A 19572-nucleotide genomic window follows, 5' to 3' on the forward strand; every position below is an offset into this window, starting at 1 on the left:
CGTTATTTAAAGTCGTAAAAGGCACTTATAAATGTTTACGCTGATTTATTTAAAGTTTTATTACCTTTAAAATTGTTAACTTGATTGATTTATCTTTTACAGTTAATAGATTAGAGTTATTAATAAAGGAGGATGGATGCATCCCATTGCTACAGCACAGTACGATAAACGTGGCAGCAGACTGATAAACCGTCTAAATTGAGAGCGCATCAGGAATAAGAATCCTATAATAATAATTACCTTTGTACAACTTAAAATTTGAAGCTATGATTACGTGTAGAAACATGACAATTTATATCCTGACTAAATGAAAACCCGGCTTCGGGTAAAATAAATAAAAATAAACAAATATAAATAATTAAATACTCTAACTACCGTACCTCGTCATGCCGGCCCGCAAGTATCCTCTTCTCGCCTCGTTTAAAGGAACCCAGGTTATAAAAGGGAACACGTGTACTGGTCGAAAAATGTTTCTTAAACTGGTACAGGGTAACTGTTAGAAAATTGATATCACAGTTAGGTGACAGCGAGAGCCAGCACCTGTAGAGCTATGAAGGAAAGGGGAATAATAATATATACTAATCATCTCCGAAACGCGTTGCATATTCTGTTATAAGTTTTATGTATATTGGTTTAGTATATCTCATATATAGTCATATACGAACTAAGCATAAAAGGCATGCTTTAAAGATGAAACTTTAAGAGATCCTTATACATAATCGTAATTGAATATTCACGAGTTAACATTCAATATCGCAAATAAAACTCAAACATTCATTACTCAACAGTTTAATTCATATCATCATTAATAAGTCAAATAATTAGCTTGAAAGTAATACAAAGATTAATAAAAACGTATCAAATTTATTTACATTGTTTTGCGTTCGGGAATAAAGTATATAAATATAATTTATACATATATTAATAATGAGATCTATAGAATAATAAATATAATACATAAATATACATACATATTTGGTTCGATAATACTTTTCTTTTAATATTGATAAACTAAATAAATGCGATATTTATTTACATATGTACATTATTATATATATATATTTATAATTCTATATTAAACATTTTCAAAATTATTTATGTAATATTTAATATATATATAAATACGAATAAATATATAATATATTTATATTAATATGCCCATGATATGTACATTATTTTAACTAGTAATAATATTTATGGAATACTATTATTTTATATTTATTTTAAAGCAAATTCCAAAGACTCGCTCTACATACATATTACTTATATAAAATATTTACATATAAATATTTCTACGAATAAATACAAGTACTAGTATAATGAGGTAAAAATATTCGAAAAAAAAAAATAAAATCCCATGTTCTCAATTGCAAAATCGTGATCCGTTGCAAGCCTTGGTCATAAATAAAATCAATCTTTTAATAAATAAATAAATAAATAATAAATTATATTTTCCAAATAATACGTATTGTACTTAGCATAATATTATTTTCATTGGATGTTTTCATTATAATTGGAAAATATTAAAGCATCATTTATAATCTGTTACATTTTAAATGATACCTACTAAAAAGTCCTATTTTACCTTCGTCAATAAATCCATCTCTTTCCCTCACTTTATAAAGAATAAGGAAAGATAACCTAAAACGTCAATTTGCTGCGTATATTTAAAAGGTATTTTTTATGTAACGATTGTAAAGAAGGACCTTTTTCTCTAATGTTGGCGGGTCTGTGTACTATAAATAACCTATAAACGTGTTAATAAGTTAATTTCGTTTAATTAAATACTGATGTGTCGGTTTTATTGGGCGTAAGCGTTGTATGCTAGGTCGTGGGCACTTTCAAGGGACCTGAAATAATAAATTAATGATTTATAAATTACAAAAACTATTTTGTACAATTGTGTTCCATGTTTAAATTTTATTGCAGTACAATAACAAAGACATTAAATATATTTTCAATAAATTATAGGAATTAAATTATGTCGAAACTCATTTAGTATATTTATTGAATAAGAAATATTGATATCAATATACTATTTTATGTGATGAGAATTTGAAATGACCAATGCTTAAGTCTTATTGCATGTTTCTCACAATATAACATCGTTGTAGGGCTTGGAGTCAAGTCTCTGTAGGTATCTACCCCCTTATCATTTGCTCAACCGCCAAACAGCAATACTTAGTTTGTTGTATTCCAATTTGGTTACCATAACATAACATCTTAGTTCCCAAGATTGGTTGTGATTGTGATATGAGGAATGATTGATATTTTGTAGTATCAATGTTTATAGACATTGGTGACCGCTAAGCTACAGAGACTACCAACCTATATGGCACAAAAAAACAACACAACAATCTTATTTCTCATAGTACAAGCTACGTTCACGAAAAACTTCATCTATGCATATATATAATATAAATTAAATATATAAAGATACATTATTTGATTTACCTGCTCCACCCAGCTCCTCCATGTCCAGCTGAGACCACTACTTCATGAGCTTCACCAGTTCCATTAGATGACAGCAATTTCTTCAGACCAATGATACCGGCCAGGACCAGAGCCAGCTTAGACACGATCAAAGCCTTGCCAGCTAATAACGCGAGAGCCCCAAATGCCAACGGGACCATCATACCCCCGATCAGCAGGGGGATGGCGAGGAGGGGGGCCAACTTCTTCCTCCTTCCACGGTCTTCAGCGAATGCGCGCTGCAGATCCGAACCGGTTGGGAATTGAACCTGGAAAACGGAAAATATATTTTTTGTAGACAATTTCTAAATTTATCATTTTGGTAAAATGTTTCTTTTACTATATTCTCCTTTAAAACATTTAAAAAGAAAAACAAAAGACTGCTAAAGTAAAAAAAAAATCCAAAAATAATAATAATAATTGATTATATTTAAGAATAGAAAATAAAGTTTAAAAAAAAAACATCTAAAATCTATCATACAACCATTTTAATAATATTGAAATCGTGACACTATTAATCTGTTAATCATATCTAATTAGCAAAAGAAACCGTAGTAAGAATACTTAATAGAGTGTGTCAAGGAAAAAAGCAAAAATGAATTAATTGCAAGCAATTATATGTGATCGTGAAAGCAGTCACGGTGCGTCGACGCACGGTATGTGCAAAATGCTTCGTGCTAATGACCATTTTCTAATGTTTATGTGAATTGTTTTACCGGAAATGCAGCGAGGAGGTTTTATTGGCTAATAAATCGATATTCAAAATATTATTATGGAGTGAATTAAATTGATTTTTAACTGTTTTTTTTTTTTTTTCAAATCTTATCAGCCATGTGTGATACATTTTTCTGATGATTTTTTTTATGAATTTCTACTTAGTAGATATGAAAATTAAAAATTGAATTATTTTGACATTATCATAACATATAGGGATATCATAATATAGTTTGTTCAAGTTAAATAGGATTAAATATTATTCGAACCACTAACGACCTTACTAAGCGTAGTTTAGCAGGTGATTAGTTAAACACTGATTTATCTCTTTTTGCCATTATTGATTTCAAATTCGACAGAAAAAGACAAAACATTTAATTTATTAACCCATAAACGATATTTATAGGTAGGGCCAATAACGTTTAATCGACCTTTCAACAAATTTGACACTGACAACTGTCATCCGTCATATTTAATTATAGTGACGTCATATGTTCCTATATAATCAGGGCCGTATAACCAACTATTTAAATACATAACTTAAGAAAAATACGGGGTTAATGCTCTTATCTAACTAAGTTTAAATGATGTAACGTTCCAAGTTCATTTATAACGTAATAGATTAACGGTTGAACTTTATAGATTTAATGTTTAAAACGCATGAAGAATACTAATCATTTGATACCGTAACTGATAAACTGACATTAACCTTGTTATTATTATGTAAGTGTTACGCGAAGTGCACATTGTTGATTTCCTTATTAATCTTTTATCGTTATTAATATAACACCTCTTTATATATTATAGGCTGGTTTAAATGATTGAATCAGTTATGTCTGGATTGCGTTTTGTTAATGCTAAATAGCTTAATGCAAATCTTATAGAGAGAATTATTATCTAAGGTATATTTAGCTTGATTTTTTTTTTTGGTGTGTTGGTTAAGGAAATACTTAGTCCATAATTAGATGCTCACTTGAGATCTGGTGGATAATTCTCTCGTCTCCCTTGATCAATAAAAAAATAATAACAATCAAATATTTAATGAAAGTGTGTTATATTTACCACTTACGATTACGACTGATTTTTTTAATGAATCGTTTTATAAGCAGCTAAAGGAATAAAAATGTTATGCTTAATTACTGAAATTCTTACAACTGAAAATTGTTACTATAGTTTTTTGATCCTTTAAGTATCTTAGACATTAAAATATGATTACTTTCTTTAAAACATATCGTCATCAACAGTGGGAATAAAGATGATACTTAATTCTTCTTTGATGCTTCATCTCTTTCTTTTCCACTGACAATACGGATATCCAATGGTCATGTGAGTTATCTATCATTATATTTAGTTTTCACTGGTTATATTACTATTATAAAATAAAATAGCAACCAGGCACCAATATCAGTAATACGTATGAAAATCGATGCTCGAACCGAATATATTCGATACGGTAATATTTTGATTCGTATATTCTTTAGAGATTTTGAGCCAGATAAAGTGGTTTGAACGCGTATATCTTAACCGATGATTGCTGGTTTAAACCCAGGCAACCACTGAATTTTCATGTGCTTACTTTGTATTTATAATTAATTTCGTGCTCGGCGGTGAAGGAACACATCGTGATGAAACCTACAAGTATCTCATTTCAACGAACTCTGCCACGTGTGAATCCGGCAAACCGCTTTGGAGCAGCGTGGAGGAATATGGTCTTAACCTTCTCCTCAAAGAGAAAAGAGGTTTTATCCCAGCAGTGGGAAATTTACAGGCTGTTACTATACTATTATTAAAGATTTTAAGTAGATTTCTAACATTTCACGATCGAGTTCAACGTCGAATTTTAAGTATGATTTTAATACATCCCTGAACAATGGCGACTGCATTAGAATCATTATTAGCTCCAAAAAGCAAGCTATTTTTCGTTATGAAAACCACGCAATAATAATAAACATTATGAAATTTTAAATGTATAAAATACAAACGAATGCAATGAAAGAGTGTTTTAGAAAACTTGTCAATAGGTTGTCAAGCTCGTTATGATTGGAAATAGCAATTAAACCAGTAGAGAAACTGAGCCCAAAGAGATCAAGTTGAATTCTTCAAAGTAAATATATCCATAATTTTGTATTCAAAGAACCACCTGACTTCCAATATCTATTTAGATTTGTATTTGTTGCAATTATGGGTGCGTATTTTTTTTCAAAATATTTTTTTTTTTTCTTAATTTACTAATAGTTTAATTCAAGAAAATAACCGTTCATCCAAAATTATTTTCAAGTAAAAAACCTATTAAATTTTGTTCGAAACGGTTATTTGAAGACGTGTGTGCAATAGTTTTTGTAATTGATTAAATAATTTTTTTTTATTGCAGAGTAGACAGTGATTTCATGCAGTTTACAAGTTGTTTTATAAAAGTTCCCAAGTTTCCAAGAAAGTGTTTTGAAGAATAATTGTCTAAGAAAGGATACAATACTGCGATTGAGTATATTTTTGGAGCTACCATTAAAACATGGCAATTTACCTGGATGGTATGAGTTTGCATGAATCCAACGATTTTGTCCAAGATAAGGTTGTCCAATGAGCTCTCGTCAAGACCTCTCGGAATCGCTTCTTCAACTTCCACATTTTTGGCTGCCTCGTGGTTCTTTGTTATCTTAACGCCGCTTAGAATAGAAATGTCGTCGCTCTTCGATATCCTATTCAAAGACTTGGCTAGTTTAACTTTAAGACAGTTCGCAGTATCGCCACCACTGCAATCTCTATATGTTTCGTATGCGACTTTAAGGTCTCCCAAAACGGTGTCCTCTGAACTCCTCGCTTCTTCAACTTTGTTGTGATTTGTGGTTGCAGTTCTTGCGCTGACGGCTACTGCCAAGGTCAATACGAGGAGATAATTAGGCACCATTTTGACGTCGTTCGCACGTTCGTGGTGGATTGGGCACTGTGTTTAAAACTAGAACAGTGTTACCGTTTATATGCGCTTAGTTTCACGGTACAGCGGTGTTACTAAGAGGGATGCATCGATGCATTTATGCAGTTTATCGTACAGTCGACCAAGATATATTAGATTTTAATTCATGCATAGATAGGACAACTTCTTTACGTTTTTCAGCAAATATTTCATCTTGTAAAGCAGGTTATCATCAAGAAATCATAATCTAAAATAATACAAAAATATATTTGCTCTTTTGACCTTTTATGCTCATTCCTTGTTTGTGATTTTCTGATTTTGTTGCCTTTACTTTAAAAGCTATAAAAATATTTTTTGGTTAAGGAATTTTTAATATTTTACCAAAAAATAACAGCCACGAAACTACTTTCCGTCACTAATTCTCTTAAGAATTTCAAGATGTTTACTTACTTGAACCGAGATAAAAAGTTTTGTAGGACAGTAAACAATTGATAGATAAAAAGTTTTATGTTTTTCTTCCTGTCATTGTACATGAGGTGTCTATACGAGACGTAAGAATACAGTCGTATCATTGACACTAAGTAAGAGTCAGTAGATCATAATTATTATGTCAATTCTTCTTACTTTATCATTATATTTACTTTTATTTGAATAAATTTATATACCTAATTTATGTAAATATATTTAATAAAAAACGAGTATTACAAACGATCCAGTTGCCCTTAATGATATAAACAACTGACTCCATAGATTAACAAATGTCTATATCTAGTATTTTAATAGAAAACATATTTCTGAAAAAAAAATCCAAAAATTGGCGAAATTAATCAAATCATTGTTGACACAAGCGATAGAATATTTTACATCCTAATGCGACTTATAAGTTTAAAATTGGCTTATTTTGTAAGTTGCAGTATACGGACGAAGATGACCACTTAGCAAATGGTGACTCATTGGCCACGAAGAAGATTGTAGCTTGAAATCCGGGAAAACGCCACTGAGTTTTCATATGCTCAATTTTATTTATTATATTAAATCTCGTGTTCTGCGCCGAATAACATCGTGATGAAACCCGCTTGTGCTGTGCTGGAAATTCCACTCAAATTCTGTCACAGGTGTAACCAACCCACATTAGAGCATCTTTGTGCCTTTGCCCAGCTTTGCATATTAATAGGTTGTTTCTATTAATTTTATATAATTGTTATAAGCATATGATGTATAAGATATCTCACCTTTGTAATGAGCAAAATTTACATTATCACGGAAATTGGGTTGGTTCCATCTGACGGCCGACTCTAGCATCGTACGCACTCATTAGTCAAATCAAATAGTGCGCGCTTTCCCGGATTCCTATTACACACTTCCGTCCCTTTTCGAGAGCTTTCCTGTAATCACTCCCACAGATTACAGGAAAGCGGTAGAAAATATGTACAGTATCAAAAAATAATGTTAACATGGGTAGAAGACACAAAAATGAGTTCACTGGTATTCAATAAAGTTAGCATCATTTATAAAAAAGTTTTTTGATGTACTTTATTATATCAATGGTGCATAATTTTTTTTAAATTATTTTTTACTGTATAAATAAAGGTAATGCCATAGATAAACATTAGAGTTGAAGTTTTATCATTATCATTGAGCCGAGAATAAGCCTTTTTCTTGCATCAAACTGATTTGCAACGAAAAATTAATGTTATATTTTTGTTGTTTTTTTTACAAAAGCTGCTTAAATAGCATTCGTTTGTTGAATAAATCCACAATATTTAATTTCAGTGATAACTTATGAATGACGTAGAAGATTTTTAAAATTTAAGGAGACAAAATGATAAACTCGATTATATCCAAGTGCACTTTATTTTTTCGTTTTGTTTGTGATGTTAAATATGTATTAACCATTAAGATCATAATAATCGCAGCAATAGAAAATATATTGTTTGACAGTAAATTATCTGAAAAGACAGTACAACTAATCCAGATGGTGCTGCACACAGCCCTACTATAGACCTTAAGGTCACTAAATAAAGTTAGTAAAGTTACCAATATAGTAGAGTAAGAAATTGTTCATGTTGCAAACAAGGTTTCGTGCTACTCTACTCTAATGCGGACTGATGGAGAGAAACGTGGCAGAATTTTATCCGACACACGTTTGCTCGCATTGTTTTCATTTACGCCCATAATAAGCATGATGATGAGCACACTAACGCACATGAAAATTTAGTGGTAATGCCAGATTTCGAAGCCTTTAATAAAAAGTTTGGTAAAGTAACCATTGAGCTATTTCAGCCTCACAAAAAGTATATATCAAAAAAGATAAGCAGAGTTCATCAAATATATTTGTTCTAGTCATCATAAATACTTCAATTGAGTTATTTAAAGAAATTACTCGGCTGTTAAGTGAATCTGATTAATGTGTCTATAATGGCATGCTCTTGGAACGTTTATTGATTCGAATCAATCACGTTTTGATCTCGCAAACGGTTCTTACAATAAGTCCACAACATCGGCACTATCACTTACAAAATAAAATCTATCACTAATATCTTTATACACATATATTTCTAATTTTGGTGTGTATAACGCTGGACTTCTCCTATGTGACTGGAATAATTTTGATGTGTTTTAAATGTGTTTGAGCGGGTCTCTGGTTTACTTAGATTCGATCCGATAGGTGGCACTGTAATTGGGTTTTAAGACATTTTTAAGGTTCTTATTTTACCATTACGAATCCGAAGCTTTGAAACGAAGTTGGTATATGCGTCTGGTTTGGTATATGTATATCAACACTGTTTGTCAAAGTGTAAGTACTCTTTAATGGAAAAAACTTTTATACCCACTTGCAGAACGCACTTGTGTCGCGCGTCTGTAATCAGTGTTAACACTAACCATCAGGTGTGCATTTGATCGTCCACAAACCGATGCTTTAAAAAGAACTGTGATGGGACAGTGTCAGTGAAAGAATAACAATTACAAATATATCTGTATATGAATCCATACATTAAACTCTACCTCCGTTTGTTTTTCCATTCTAGGCACATAAAACGCGATAATTACAGTCTTTATATATATGCTGAACAACATAATACGTGACATTTTAAATCTTAAGATATAAAATTTATATGAGGTTCTGAAAAATAATAAAAAGCTTGATGTAATTTTAATTGAAGAGATCCTTTTATATATCGATTATTTAAATTGTAATAATACATAATGTTCCGAATTTAATTTATAAATATACTTAATGACTATTATTCTGTTAAAACAAATACATTATGTTGCCTAATTAATAAATTTTGTCAGCGAAAGAAAAAGACAAAACATTGTTTAAACCACCTGCTAAGCGACGTTTATAAGTAGATCCGTTTTATATTAGATTCTAAGAGGTAATACGACTGTAACGCACATGTATGTTAAGCGTGATGGCAGTTGTGATCATTTGGTATTAGTAAGTAACTCCAAGTAAAAAAAAAACTTGCTAGTATGACGCTTATGTGTAGTTGAAATTCGTAATATTTTTTCTTACACATCGTAATCATCTTCCAAACGCTGTCCAAGCAAGTCATAAGACGGTGATATTTCCGCTCCTTATTAATATCGCTGATGTTTGTCATACATTAAGAACTTAAACTATTGATATACCTTAAAATTAAACAGTAAATTTCAAATCTAGAAATGTTATTTTTATAGCACAATACAAAATTTATTTATATACACCATATTTACACAGACATAAATAATAGACAGCATGTATAAAAGGAGGTTTTATCCTATTTGTATTAAGATTGTGATCAACAGTTATTGGTTTGTATTTAGCAACTAAAATATCAAATATAACAAATAATTACACGTAACGGAATTAAAAAAAAAAAAAAACAATAATGTAATCTTTACTAATATGAAAATACAAGTTCCAAAACTCTTACGACAAATAACAAGCCCGCGAGCAGGCATTCAATAATAATCATTACACATGAATCAAACTAAACTAACTAATTAAAAAATAATAATAATGAGAAAACAAATTTCATTTGACACGATACAATAAAATTAATCAATGCAATAATAACATACGAATACTTTAAAGCAATGTTCGTAGACGCCGACTGCGGTGCTATTCTATAAGAAATCACTTTGTATCTCACTCGTGAAATGCTGAGAACCGACTTACGGCAATAGGTCATTTTTATAGTCAATATCGCGTATCACTATCTGATAGTAAACGACAGTGTTCTGTGATAAGCTTTAAGCTTGTTCTTACAGAAAAGCTCTATAGTTCTATAATATTCGCAATAAGCATGCTCGTTTACGTCGTCTGCTTGTTACCGTTCTCGTTACAAGTACAGTGTTAAACATGCTTTATTTTCGTTCAAAGAAATATTTTTTGTAAATGAATATTATAATGCAATAAAATATATATATTGACAGAAATTCAGAGCGATATGTATGTACAACCTACAACTTAAATAACATTAAAGGGATTCGTCGAATATTAAAAGAGCGAGGTGACCTTGCAGCGAATGGAAACGAAAATTTAGAATACACAAACAAATGCTCGCATAGTAAAACTTTTCGTTATGTTTCTACAAACATTTATCAAAAATTTACTAGTTTCGAGTCGGTTACAATTTGTTTGTAGAATTGTCCCCCAGGTCAGGCACCGGCTTTATCTATTATTTCATGTATAACGTAATAAATAATAATAAAAAATATTTATATAGCGTTGTCACAATTTGTCCGTTCCTTCAAGACTATAGATTCGAACGTAATGATTTTCACTCACACGCTATTCATACGTTACGTTTAAATTGATTAGGAATCTATTTATAGACTGGGACCAAATTAATTTACGATTATTTATGTATATACGACGGCGTATCTTTGACAAAAGTGTTCTATCACTTGTACTCTAACGGAGCGTCGTTTGATTAAAAGTCTCCGTTGAATCGCAATTGCGATAGCATCTAGCAATTGCTGCTAGTTATCTTGCCAGTTCTTCGCACGTTTTTGATTTGTATAGTAACTATTTTATAATTTATTTAAGCCTAACGATGTTAGTTGACTAATAATGCCATAATAAATCTTTATCCTATGACTTAGTGACATAGTATAGCTTTATTACACTAACCCGCATTGGATCAGCGTGGTGGAATATGCTCCAAACCTTCTCAAAGGGAGAGGAGGCCTTTAGCCCAGCAGTGGGAAATTTACAGGATGCTAATGCTAAAAAAAATAGCTTTATATATATATATATTTAATAAAAATTAATAAATGAATTACAATGTTTATTACAAAAAAAAAATTTACAAATAATAATAAAAGTAACGTTGCTTAAATTTAAACTTTATAACTAAAATAACGTCAATCACTATAAATACGGCACACTTAGCACCTTTCAATGATTCTGAATCGTGCGGTGCATCAGTTTTATTTTCACTCAGAAGAAAATTAACAGTTAAAATAGCGTCATTTTTTTCGATTTCACATTCATTTTCATAATAATTACTTTGCTAAATATATCATTGTTTATGTAGATTTAATGTAGGTACCACTAGCTATACGGTCTGTAACCGCACGGGGAAACAGTAACGTATAAATGTTAAAGTGTTTTATTAAAATATTGTTTGTTTGTTTTATTAAAGTGCCGTTGTTGGTTGTTGAAACATAAAGATTTTACTATGAACTTTGAAAAGTCGAAAAAAAAAAACTGATGAAAATTTAAAAAAAGAATGTGCACGTCGGCTGTCTATTGGGTCAAACTATAACTAAGAAATAAAAAAGTTACCCACATACGAAACTGATGATTTATAATATATAGAGATTGATTAGTGATATCTTATTTTGTATCGAGGCGTAAAACATCCAGCATCATTTGATTAGTTATAATTAATAGAAAAATCTGTGCTGATTGAATTAAAAATAATCACATAAGTACGCTTATAATGAGCTCTTCCAGAGACTATACGTAGGTAGGTTGGATGCAACGCTTCGTATCGCCTTAAAAGCACGTTTGAATGATCATTAAACAGTTCTAAGCTACAGTAACACAAGTTTGATAAATAAATATTATACTTCAAGATAATTCACTAATGAGAAATCTGACGATTTTAATATTATTTATTCGATTGGTTGTATCAAGGAGGAGCGAGAATTGTTACATTTTAATTCCTAAAAAACAGAGTTCTTTGAGTGGAATATTAGTTGATATGAATATAATTTTAAATCGATTTTAATGAATAATTTTTAAACAGGTAGATTATATTTGCCATGGACATAACTAAACAAAACCATTACTGAAGATATAACATAAGAATTGTTTCTGTTACCAGTACTACGTCATCTCTGTCATGTAAGCAGCAGGTTTAGTTTAAAATTAAAATAAACTCAACTCACAATGTTCTCTGTCTCTAAATCTTCAAAACATCAACAAATTAATTAAAAAAATATATAGGTTACTGTCGTCAAAAATGTTGCCAGAATATTAACACTTTAAAATGTATGTAAAATATAATACCTTTAATAATAAATAATATACATTTTTTATTGTATACAATACAGAAGTCAAGTCAGAATATCTTTATTCAAAAGTCAAATATCTTTATTCAATATAGAAGTGTTTACACTTGCTTATTGATAGTCAAAAATCTACCACCGGTTCGGAATTTAACACCTCGGACCTGAGAAGAACCGGCGAAAGAAACTCAGCGGGATATTTTATTTTTCTATTTTTTTTTTTATTTATTTTTTTTTTTATCGTTCGTATTGTTCGTTTAATTCTTAACAACGACATTTACGTACAAATTATAATTATATGCTTGGTGGTAGGGCATTTTGTAGCCCGCCTGGGTAGGTACCATGCACTCATCATATCTTCTACCGTCCAACAGCAATACTAAGCATCTTTGTGTTTCATTTCAAGGTTTGAATGAGCATGTAACTACAGGCACGAGGTTTATATACATAGATACAAAGGTTAGTGGCACATTGGTAATATGAGAAGCTAATAATATTTCTTCCAGTACTAATGTCTAAGGGCAGTTGTGACCACTTAACATTAGGCAGTCCATTTACGTGTCCGTTTACCTTTATGACAGAAACAAAATATTCGCTCTGTCGTCAACATTCGTCGATAATCATTTCAATTTTGGAGGATTACATTTATAAATCCACCTGTTTCGATTTATTTTTATTGATACGTTTGACTTCGAAAAAAAAAAAAAAAAAAGTCGTTTATAAACAAGACAGAAAAGGGATTAGAACGATACGGAACTGTTTTGCCTCAGAATATTTATACACCAATCAACGTAGGAATTTCAAAATTACAGGAATATATTATTATAAAGATAGATATTTCATACCATAACAAGATAATTCATACATCAGCTAACAACCGTAACGTTTAAGTAAATGCAACGCTAGCTAGTTCCGTTCCGTAATGACCTAGTAATACTAATGGTCTCGTCAGGGGTGGCGAAACTACGGACTGCTAAACTATTTCTTACTATTTTTAGTCTGTGCGATTTATTCTGTAAGCAAACTATTAATACCTTCAAGAAAAGAGCGTACTCTTTCCTGAAAGGCCGGCAACGCACCTGCAAGCGGTGCAATGCGGTGTTGCAGATGTCCATGGGCGGTGGTAGTCACTTTCCATCAGGTGAGCCTCCTGCTCGTTTGCCACCTCTAATATAAAAAATAATAATAATAATAATACGCAATTTGTGCTATTTGGTTTGCTTATCGACACTGTTGTAAGCAATCTCAAAACTAAGCTAAATTAACAGAAAAAATCTATTGCTATCTCTTTGTTTTTTTTTTAACAAAGAAGTAACTACTGTATCAATAACTTAACCATCGATATTCATATCTAATATTCATTTAAGATTCATATCGAAGTTTAGAAAAAAAGTTATTTCTATAAATTTTACTGTATGTAAATTTCACGTTCAACCTAAGGTTTAATTATTCATAAATTAATCATAGCTGCATTCGATCCTTGGGACAAATCAACAACAATAACCCCACAAACATTTTAACAAGCGAAAACATTTATATTTTTATTTTAGTTTTTTTTTTTAATTGTATATTCTATTTCATCAGAAAACCTATCAAAAAAATTTTACGTATTCAAGTAAACTATTTTAACATCTCTTAATATTGATAATCAACCATTATTGATTTTTTTTATTTTTACTTGAATGTGAAATTGATATTAATAATAAACTAAATGTGTTGTTAATATATTTTAAAACATTTTTATAGTGATTTATTAAGGTATTTAAGAAGTGTTGTAATCCACAATAATAACGATTGTTTAATCCCACATATTTTAATTAAATTAATAGTGCATATCATAGGTATAATGATTTCTGCAGCAAAATAACAAACACAAAAATTGCATTATGCACTTTCAACTTCAATCCATCAATATTGATCGGAAAACTTTACACCACCAGCATTTTTACTATTCTAGACTGAATTTGTATTTTGAACATTATAAAATGCGACCCACACATAAAAAATTTGGTGACCCATGACCTATATTGTAGGTTGAATTAATTATGTGTTGAGAATTAATTTTTTTATCGTGTGATTTGGCTTAGTTAAGAACCGCCATTGATTTCACTTAAAAATAAAAGTTGATAATTATTTCAATCTCGTACAGCTTATTAGTAAAAGATGAACTTGCAAAATATCCGTGGAAATTAGTCTGCTCTGCTAATAGAAATTTGTATTGCAGCTAATTTAAATCAGACATGGAATAGAACATAGATTCATTTTTTAAAAATGTTCTGTTTATGATGTCATTTAGAGCAGACGTGTTCCAAAGTAGAAACCAAACGCAGTATTGGATTCCTTCAAGCTAAGTCCAATGACCTAAGGAAACTGTATGTGTGGCAGCAGTGGACTACGATATGGTGAATGATGAAGATCAACAATAACAAGTTCATTTAAAATACAAATATTAAACCGAGTCCACGAGTCCGGAACGGTTTCAAACAAATAAATACCATTTACAAGGCATGACGTGAACTTGTCCGAAATATGAATGTTTATTAAGGCGACGATGTTGAGGTCAGAACATTGATTAAAAATATAATTGAAAGGTTAATATAGATTTGAAAGCAGCGTCAATCATATACTAACTGAGAGGAAATCGTTTATCGTCTTTTGAAGATGTTATGAGAAGGAATGTCTGACATGTGACTAAATGAGTTAAATATAAGCATTGATGGATGGTAAAGGAGATATAGAGAAAAGGCGAGTAAATTCTGTGAAAAATAATATGGATAAAAAAGTTTGAGTGAGGAAGAAAGAGAAGAGGATACTTCACTGTCCCCAAGTTCCCTGGCAAAAGATAGGGGAAATGAATCCTGAGAAACTATTGCTTATTCATTAGTAGCAATGGCATTCTCTGTTTTTATTTTAAATAATATCAATAATAAAAACCGACAATATCAAGAAATATGAATGAATGACGCACGCCATACATATTTACAATACGCGAGTTTCTATACGGATGTCTATAATAAAGTTGGGTAATTAATTTGAAAGTGCCATAAGAATCTCATGTAAACGAAAACCTGTTATGAGTATTTTATGACCAAATACAGCTAGGAAAAGATCTGTTTTTTCTATTAGACCTTATGTCTATTGTAATAAAGATCACACATTTTTCGTTGACCAGCGTACGTATTTGCATGAATGAATGATAACGACAACTTCCTGTACCAAATTTTCGATTTGTTTAGTGAAAGGAGTGAGATTAAAATTATTATAGATATTTGAATTTCGATAAATGATGGATTGGTTTTTGTATGTATTGTATGTTTCATATGATAACAAACTGGTCTTGATAATGATTGTGTTGATATAACTTTTATAGTTTGAACGTTTATTTACCACAATTCGTATTCGTTTTGAACTCCGGCAAATGTTTTTTTTTTGTTTCTATGCTATAAATCCATCTGTTCCTTCAATTTTACCCGCGTTAAATATTAACGCTCATCATCCGTGTATGATGTTATATGTATATCGAAGGCAAAAAATATATATGCTTTCCTGATTGATCCTCTGATAAGCGCATTTGAACAAACTAATTAATATAGTCATTAACCTTAATAATATTAATATATGCTAATTGCCAATATTAAAGTTATAAACATTTAAATTCACATTTTATATGTAAGTTGATTTAGATAATTTCTTGGCGTATACCATAAAAAAAATGTTCATGAATGAATGAAAATTATTTGTAGCCTTTTTGGAAACCGTCTAATTGCTTATTTTAAGGATACAATCCACGATTGATGAAATATATGCAAAGAGAGTAACTTAACGTATAGGAAATATCAGTTTTTAAATATTTAGTAATTCACATTAGCAGAACATAAACGTTTCCAAATGGCATGTTACAAATAAAATCAATCGAACGGAAAACTTTGAAGAACATGATACGGAAACGTTGCATATTTCTAAACGTCCACACGCTATTTCCTTTCTTTTGATAACGATGTATTTCTTTTATTTCCTTAAATTTTTATCAATATCGTTTCTTAAAGTATCGGAAATGCTTGCTTGTATATTTAACTTCATATCGCGAAACTTTCGCTTATTTAACGATCTCCCCTTCGAAATTTAACAAATTAGATGATTGAGAAAACTCATCAATGTCACGTTAGGACGAAACATCTACAACATTACAAACTGTTATAACTGTTTATATTTACAGTGAATCCGATTAAATGTTTCTCTTGAAATTCTTTTAAAAAGAAAGCGTTGACGTAAGTCAAACTATTTGAAGAAACAGAAAATATTAAATAACATTCATCACGTAATTTAGCGTCACATATAAGTATTTGTGTCACTTGAACCGCCCACGGCATCCTTTACCTAAAAAACTTAAAGAAATTTCTCTTCACATGAGCTCCTGTGTCCGGTTTACATCCGCCGCTTTTCCTTTAAAGTAAACATCGCATTCAATAACTAAAAATTTCATTCACAACAAAATAAACCTTAATTCACGGCGATAAGAGCGTCGTGTTGAAAAATGTTGTGTTCCAATCATCAACGTGTACCATATATTACAGATGTAAGCGATATTGAATCTTATTCTTATAAAGAAACAGCTGATAATAAAATCACGTACAAAGAAACGGCATCACGCAGTAAAAATGAAGAAGAACATGTTCCACAATGTTAAAACAGCAGTCTCGCGATACCAATGGTAAACAATTGTAAGCATAATGCAGTTGACTTAAGACCTGTTGTTTATGAGAATGCTGTTGAAGAGCTGCGGAATGAATTATGTAAAGGTATGTTAAATGAGGAGGGGGAGGTTACATAAAACAGAAGAGATGCGGAAAGCCTCAGCCCTCAAGCGACAACGGCGAAAGTAGAATGACTAATGTTCACATAAGGTCAAGTAATATAAACGCGGACCGAAAAAGAATGCGATTTTTGAAATCGACTCTTGTCGTGGAAAGTTGATTATATAATGAGAAATTCGATCCGATCAATCATTTAAAAATCTGATTCATATTTAATTCATTAGTAATATAAATGTACGAATTCTTAATCGATAAATATTTTATGTAAAATATGGAAATTCAACTATTATTTAAAATTGTAAATTTTTTTGGTTAATTTTAGTAACTATCAAATATTTTTATCGTATTAAAGTATATTAAGAAATATTTTATTTTCATTGAACATAATTTTATAGCGAATGCTGCAGACCTGCAGATAAATTTTAATGGAACTTTCTTCGTATGTAATAATATATTAATAATATTAATAATAATTTACGCATCAATTAATTCGGTATCAATTAGATTCGGTAATCCTAAAAAATATTGTGAATATAATATAACAAAGCTACAAATCAATTTTCGCAGTGAATTTCGAGATAGTTCTCACAGAGCTCCATAACGTTGACTATTTCACAAAAATCATAAGAAAACTAAATTGACCAAGCTGATATTAATTCAATTACAAATTATACGAAGATGCCAGAACAAGAAGAATCGCTAACTAATCAATTAAAACATTAAGAAATAAGTATTAATAGTTCTTAAGAGATAAATCAAAGGCACACTCAATAACAAACGAGAAACTATTACGTAACCTACAACAAAACTTTTACTAAAGGCAAACCGGACGTATGAGTAAAAATAATGGTTTTGTCGACTTTCACTTCTCCACATCATTGAGAAACAAAGGCATTAAACTACGATAAATAGGACTTTGAACTGTATGACGTTGAATATAAAGATGAAATTTATCTACCTTAAGATCAAAATTTAGACAGGTTCAATTAACAACGCAGGTTGTTAAACAATGGCCAGGTCAAAAGCCCTTCGCGTCGTGTCTAATAAATATATTTTATGATCATGTAGACATTTTTTCTAAAGTAATGGGATAGATATTAGAAATAGGAAACTTTAAATATATAATATATAGGCGATATAATATTATATAGTATGTGTTAAATAGTAATTATATAAAAATCTAAAATACACTGACTATTAAATGCAATGAGACTTGATTATTGAAGGCGAATTTTGTTTCGTATTAAAAAGGTAACGTAAGAAATATAAAATAAATGTTCACAATTTATCAAAACAAAGTCAAATGAATTTCCCTCCGTAAGCTATACAGATAAATACTATGTTTTTTTAGATACAAATACCTATTTAATTATGGTACACTGTGTTGAAAATTATAGATTTATACCTTAAATCAATATTGTTATTTAAAATGATTTAATTATTAAAATGCTTCATGCATTTGTGTATTGTGCTTTACGAAAGGTTCAGAGGTCATTTTATTTAAAAACACCCATACAAATTTGCATAGAATGAACTAAATAGTTACTATACGTAACTGCTTTTCTTGTGAATGATTTGTTTATTATGAATTTAGCATATCTCATATGAAATTCTGACAGACATGTATCCAAAAAATCACATTTGATCGGCGTAGTTAAATCAGCTTCAAAATCTTTGCCTGAAGTGAAACATTTCATGAACTGCGAACTATACACGTGAGGTTAACAGTTATTTTGATTATTTATAAATTATTTAGTACAAGTATTTAAATGTATCAATAGCACTTAAAAAGAGATGTGCCTGTTTCCTTAAACAGGTCCTGTTAATTTAAATTGTATTTTATATAGATTTAAATGGTCGTATCTACGATATCTTCAATTTAAGAAATCATTTTATTTTCTTATTTAAACTCCGGATGAAGTTTGATTATTCCAAAGTATAGATTACATAAGCAGATGTAATACCTAACATGTAAATCGTATCTCACGAATCTTGCAAATTATCTGCAACGAATTTTCACCTTATTGTTGGCCCAGACGTGGGAACACCCCGTGACGGGCCTCGAAAACAATGGCAAAGTTCACTCGTACATAACAAGAAAAGTCTATAAAACGGAGTAAGTTTTGTTACAATAAAGTATACGTAATATTTGAA

General features: G+C 30.4%; 1 protein-coding gene across 1 annotated transcript; it reads right to left on the reverse strand.

Annotated features, from left to right (window-relative positions):
- Positions 1-1426: 1426 nt before the first annotated feature.
- LOC113398081 (uncharacterized) lies at positions 1427-6159 on the reverse strand. The gene is made up of 3 exons (XM_026636662.2): positions 5708-6159; positions 2455-2741; positions 1427-1850 (listed from the first exon to the last, which is right to left on the reverse strand). Exons 1-3 carry the CDS (start codon positions 6089-6091, stop codon positions 1802-1804), a joined length of 720 nt encoding a protein of 239 aa, XP_026492447.2. The 5' UTR covers positions 6092-6159; the 3' UTR covers positions 1427-1801.
- Between the last annotated feature and the right edge of the window lie 13413 nt (positions 6160-19572).

The sequence above is a fragment of the Vanessa tameamea genome, chromosome 24 (assembly GCF_037043105.1).
Source record: "Vanessa tameamea isolate UH-Manoa-2023 chromosome 24, ilVanTame1 primary haplotype, whole genome shotgun sequence".
NCBI classification, from domain to species: Eukaryota; Metazoa; Arthropoda; class Insecta; order Lepidoptera; family Nymphalidae; genus Vanessa; species Vanessa tameamea.

Excerpts from the sequence above, each read along its gene's own strand:
- LOC113398081 (XM_026636662.2), bottom strand. The coding sequence starts at position 6,091 with ATGGTGCCTAATTATCTCCTCGTATTGACCTTGGCAGTAGCCGTCAGC. Across the intron at positions 2,742-5,707 it reads TGCAAACTCATACCATCCAG|GTTCAATTCCCAACCGGTTC; the intron begins GTAAATTGCCAT and ends TCCGTTTTCCAG. Across the intron at positions 1,851-2,454 it reads GGAGGAGCTGGGTGGAGCAG|GTCCCTTGAAAGTGCCCACG; the intron begins GTAAATCAAATA and ends TTATTATTTCAG.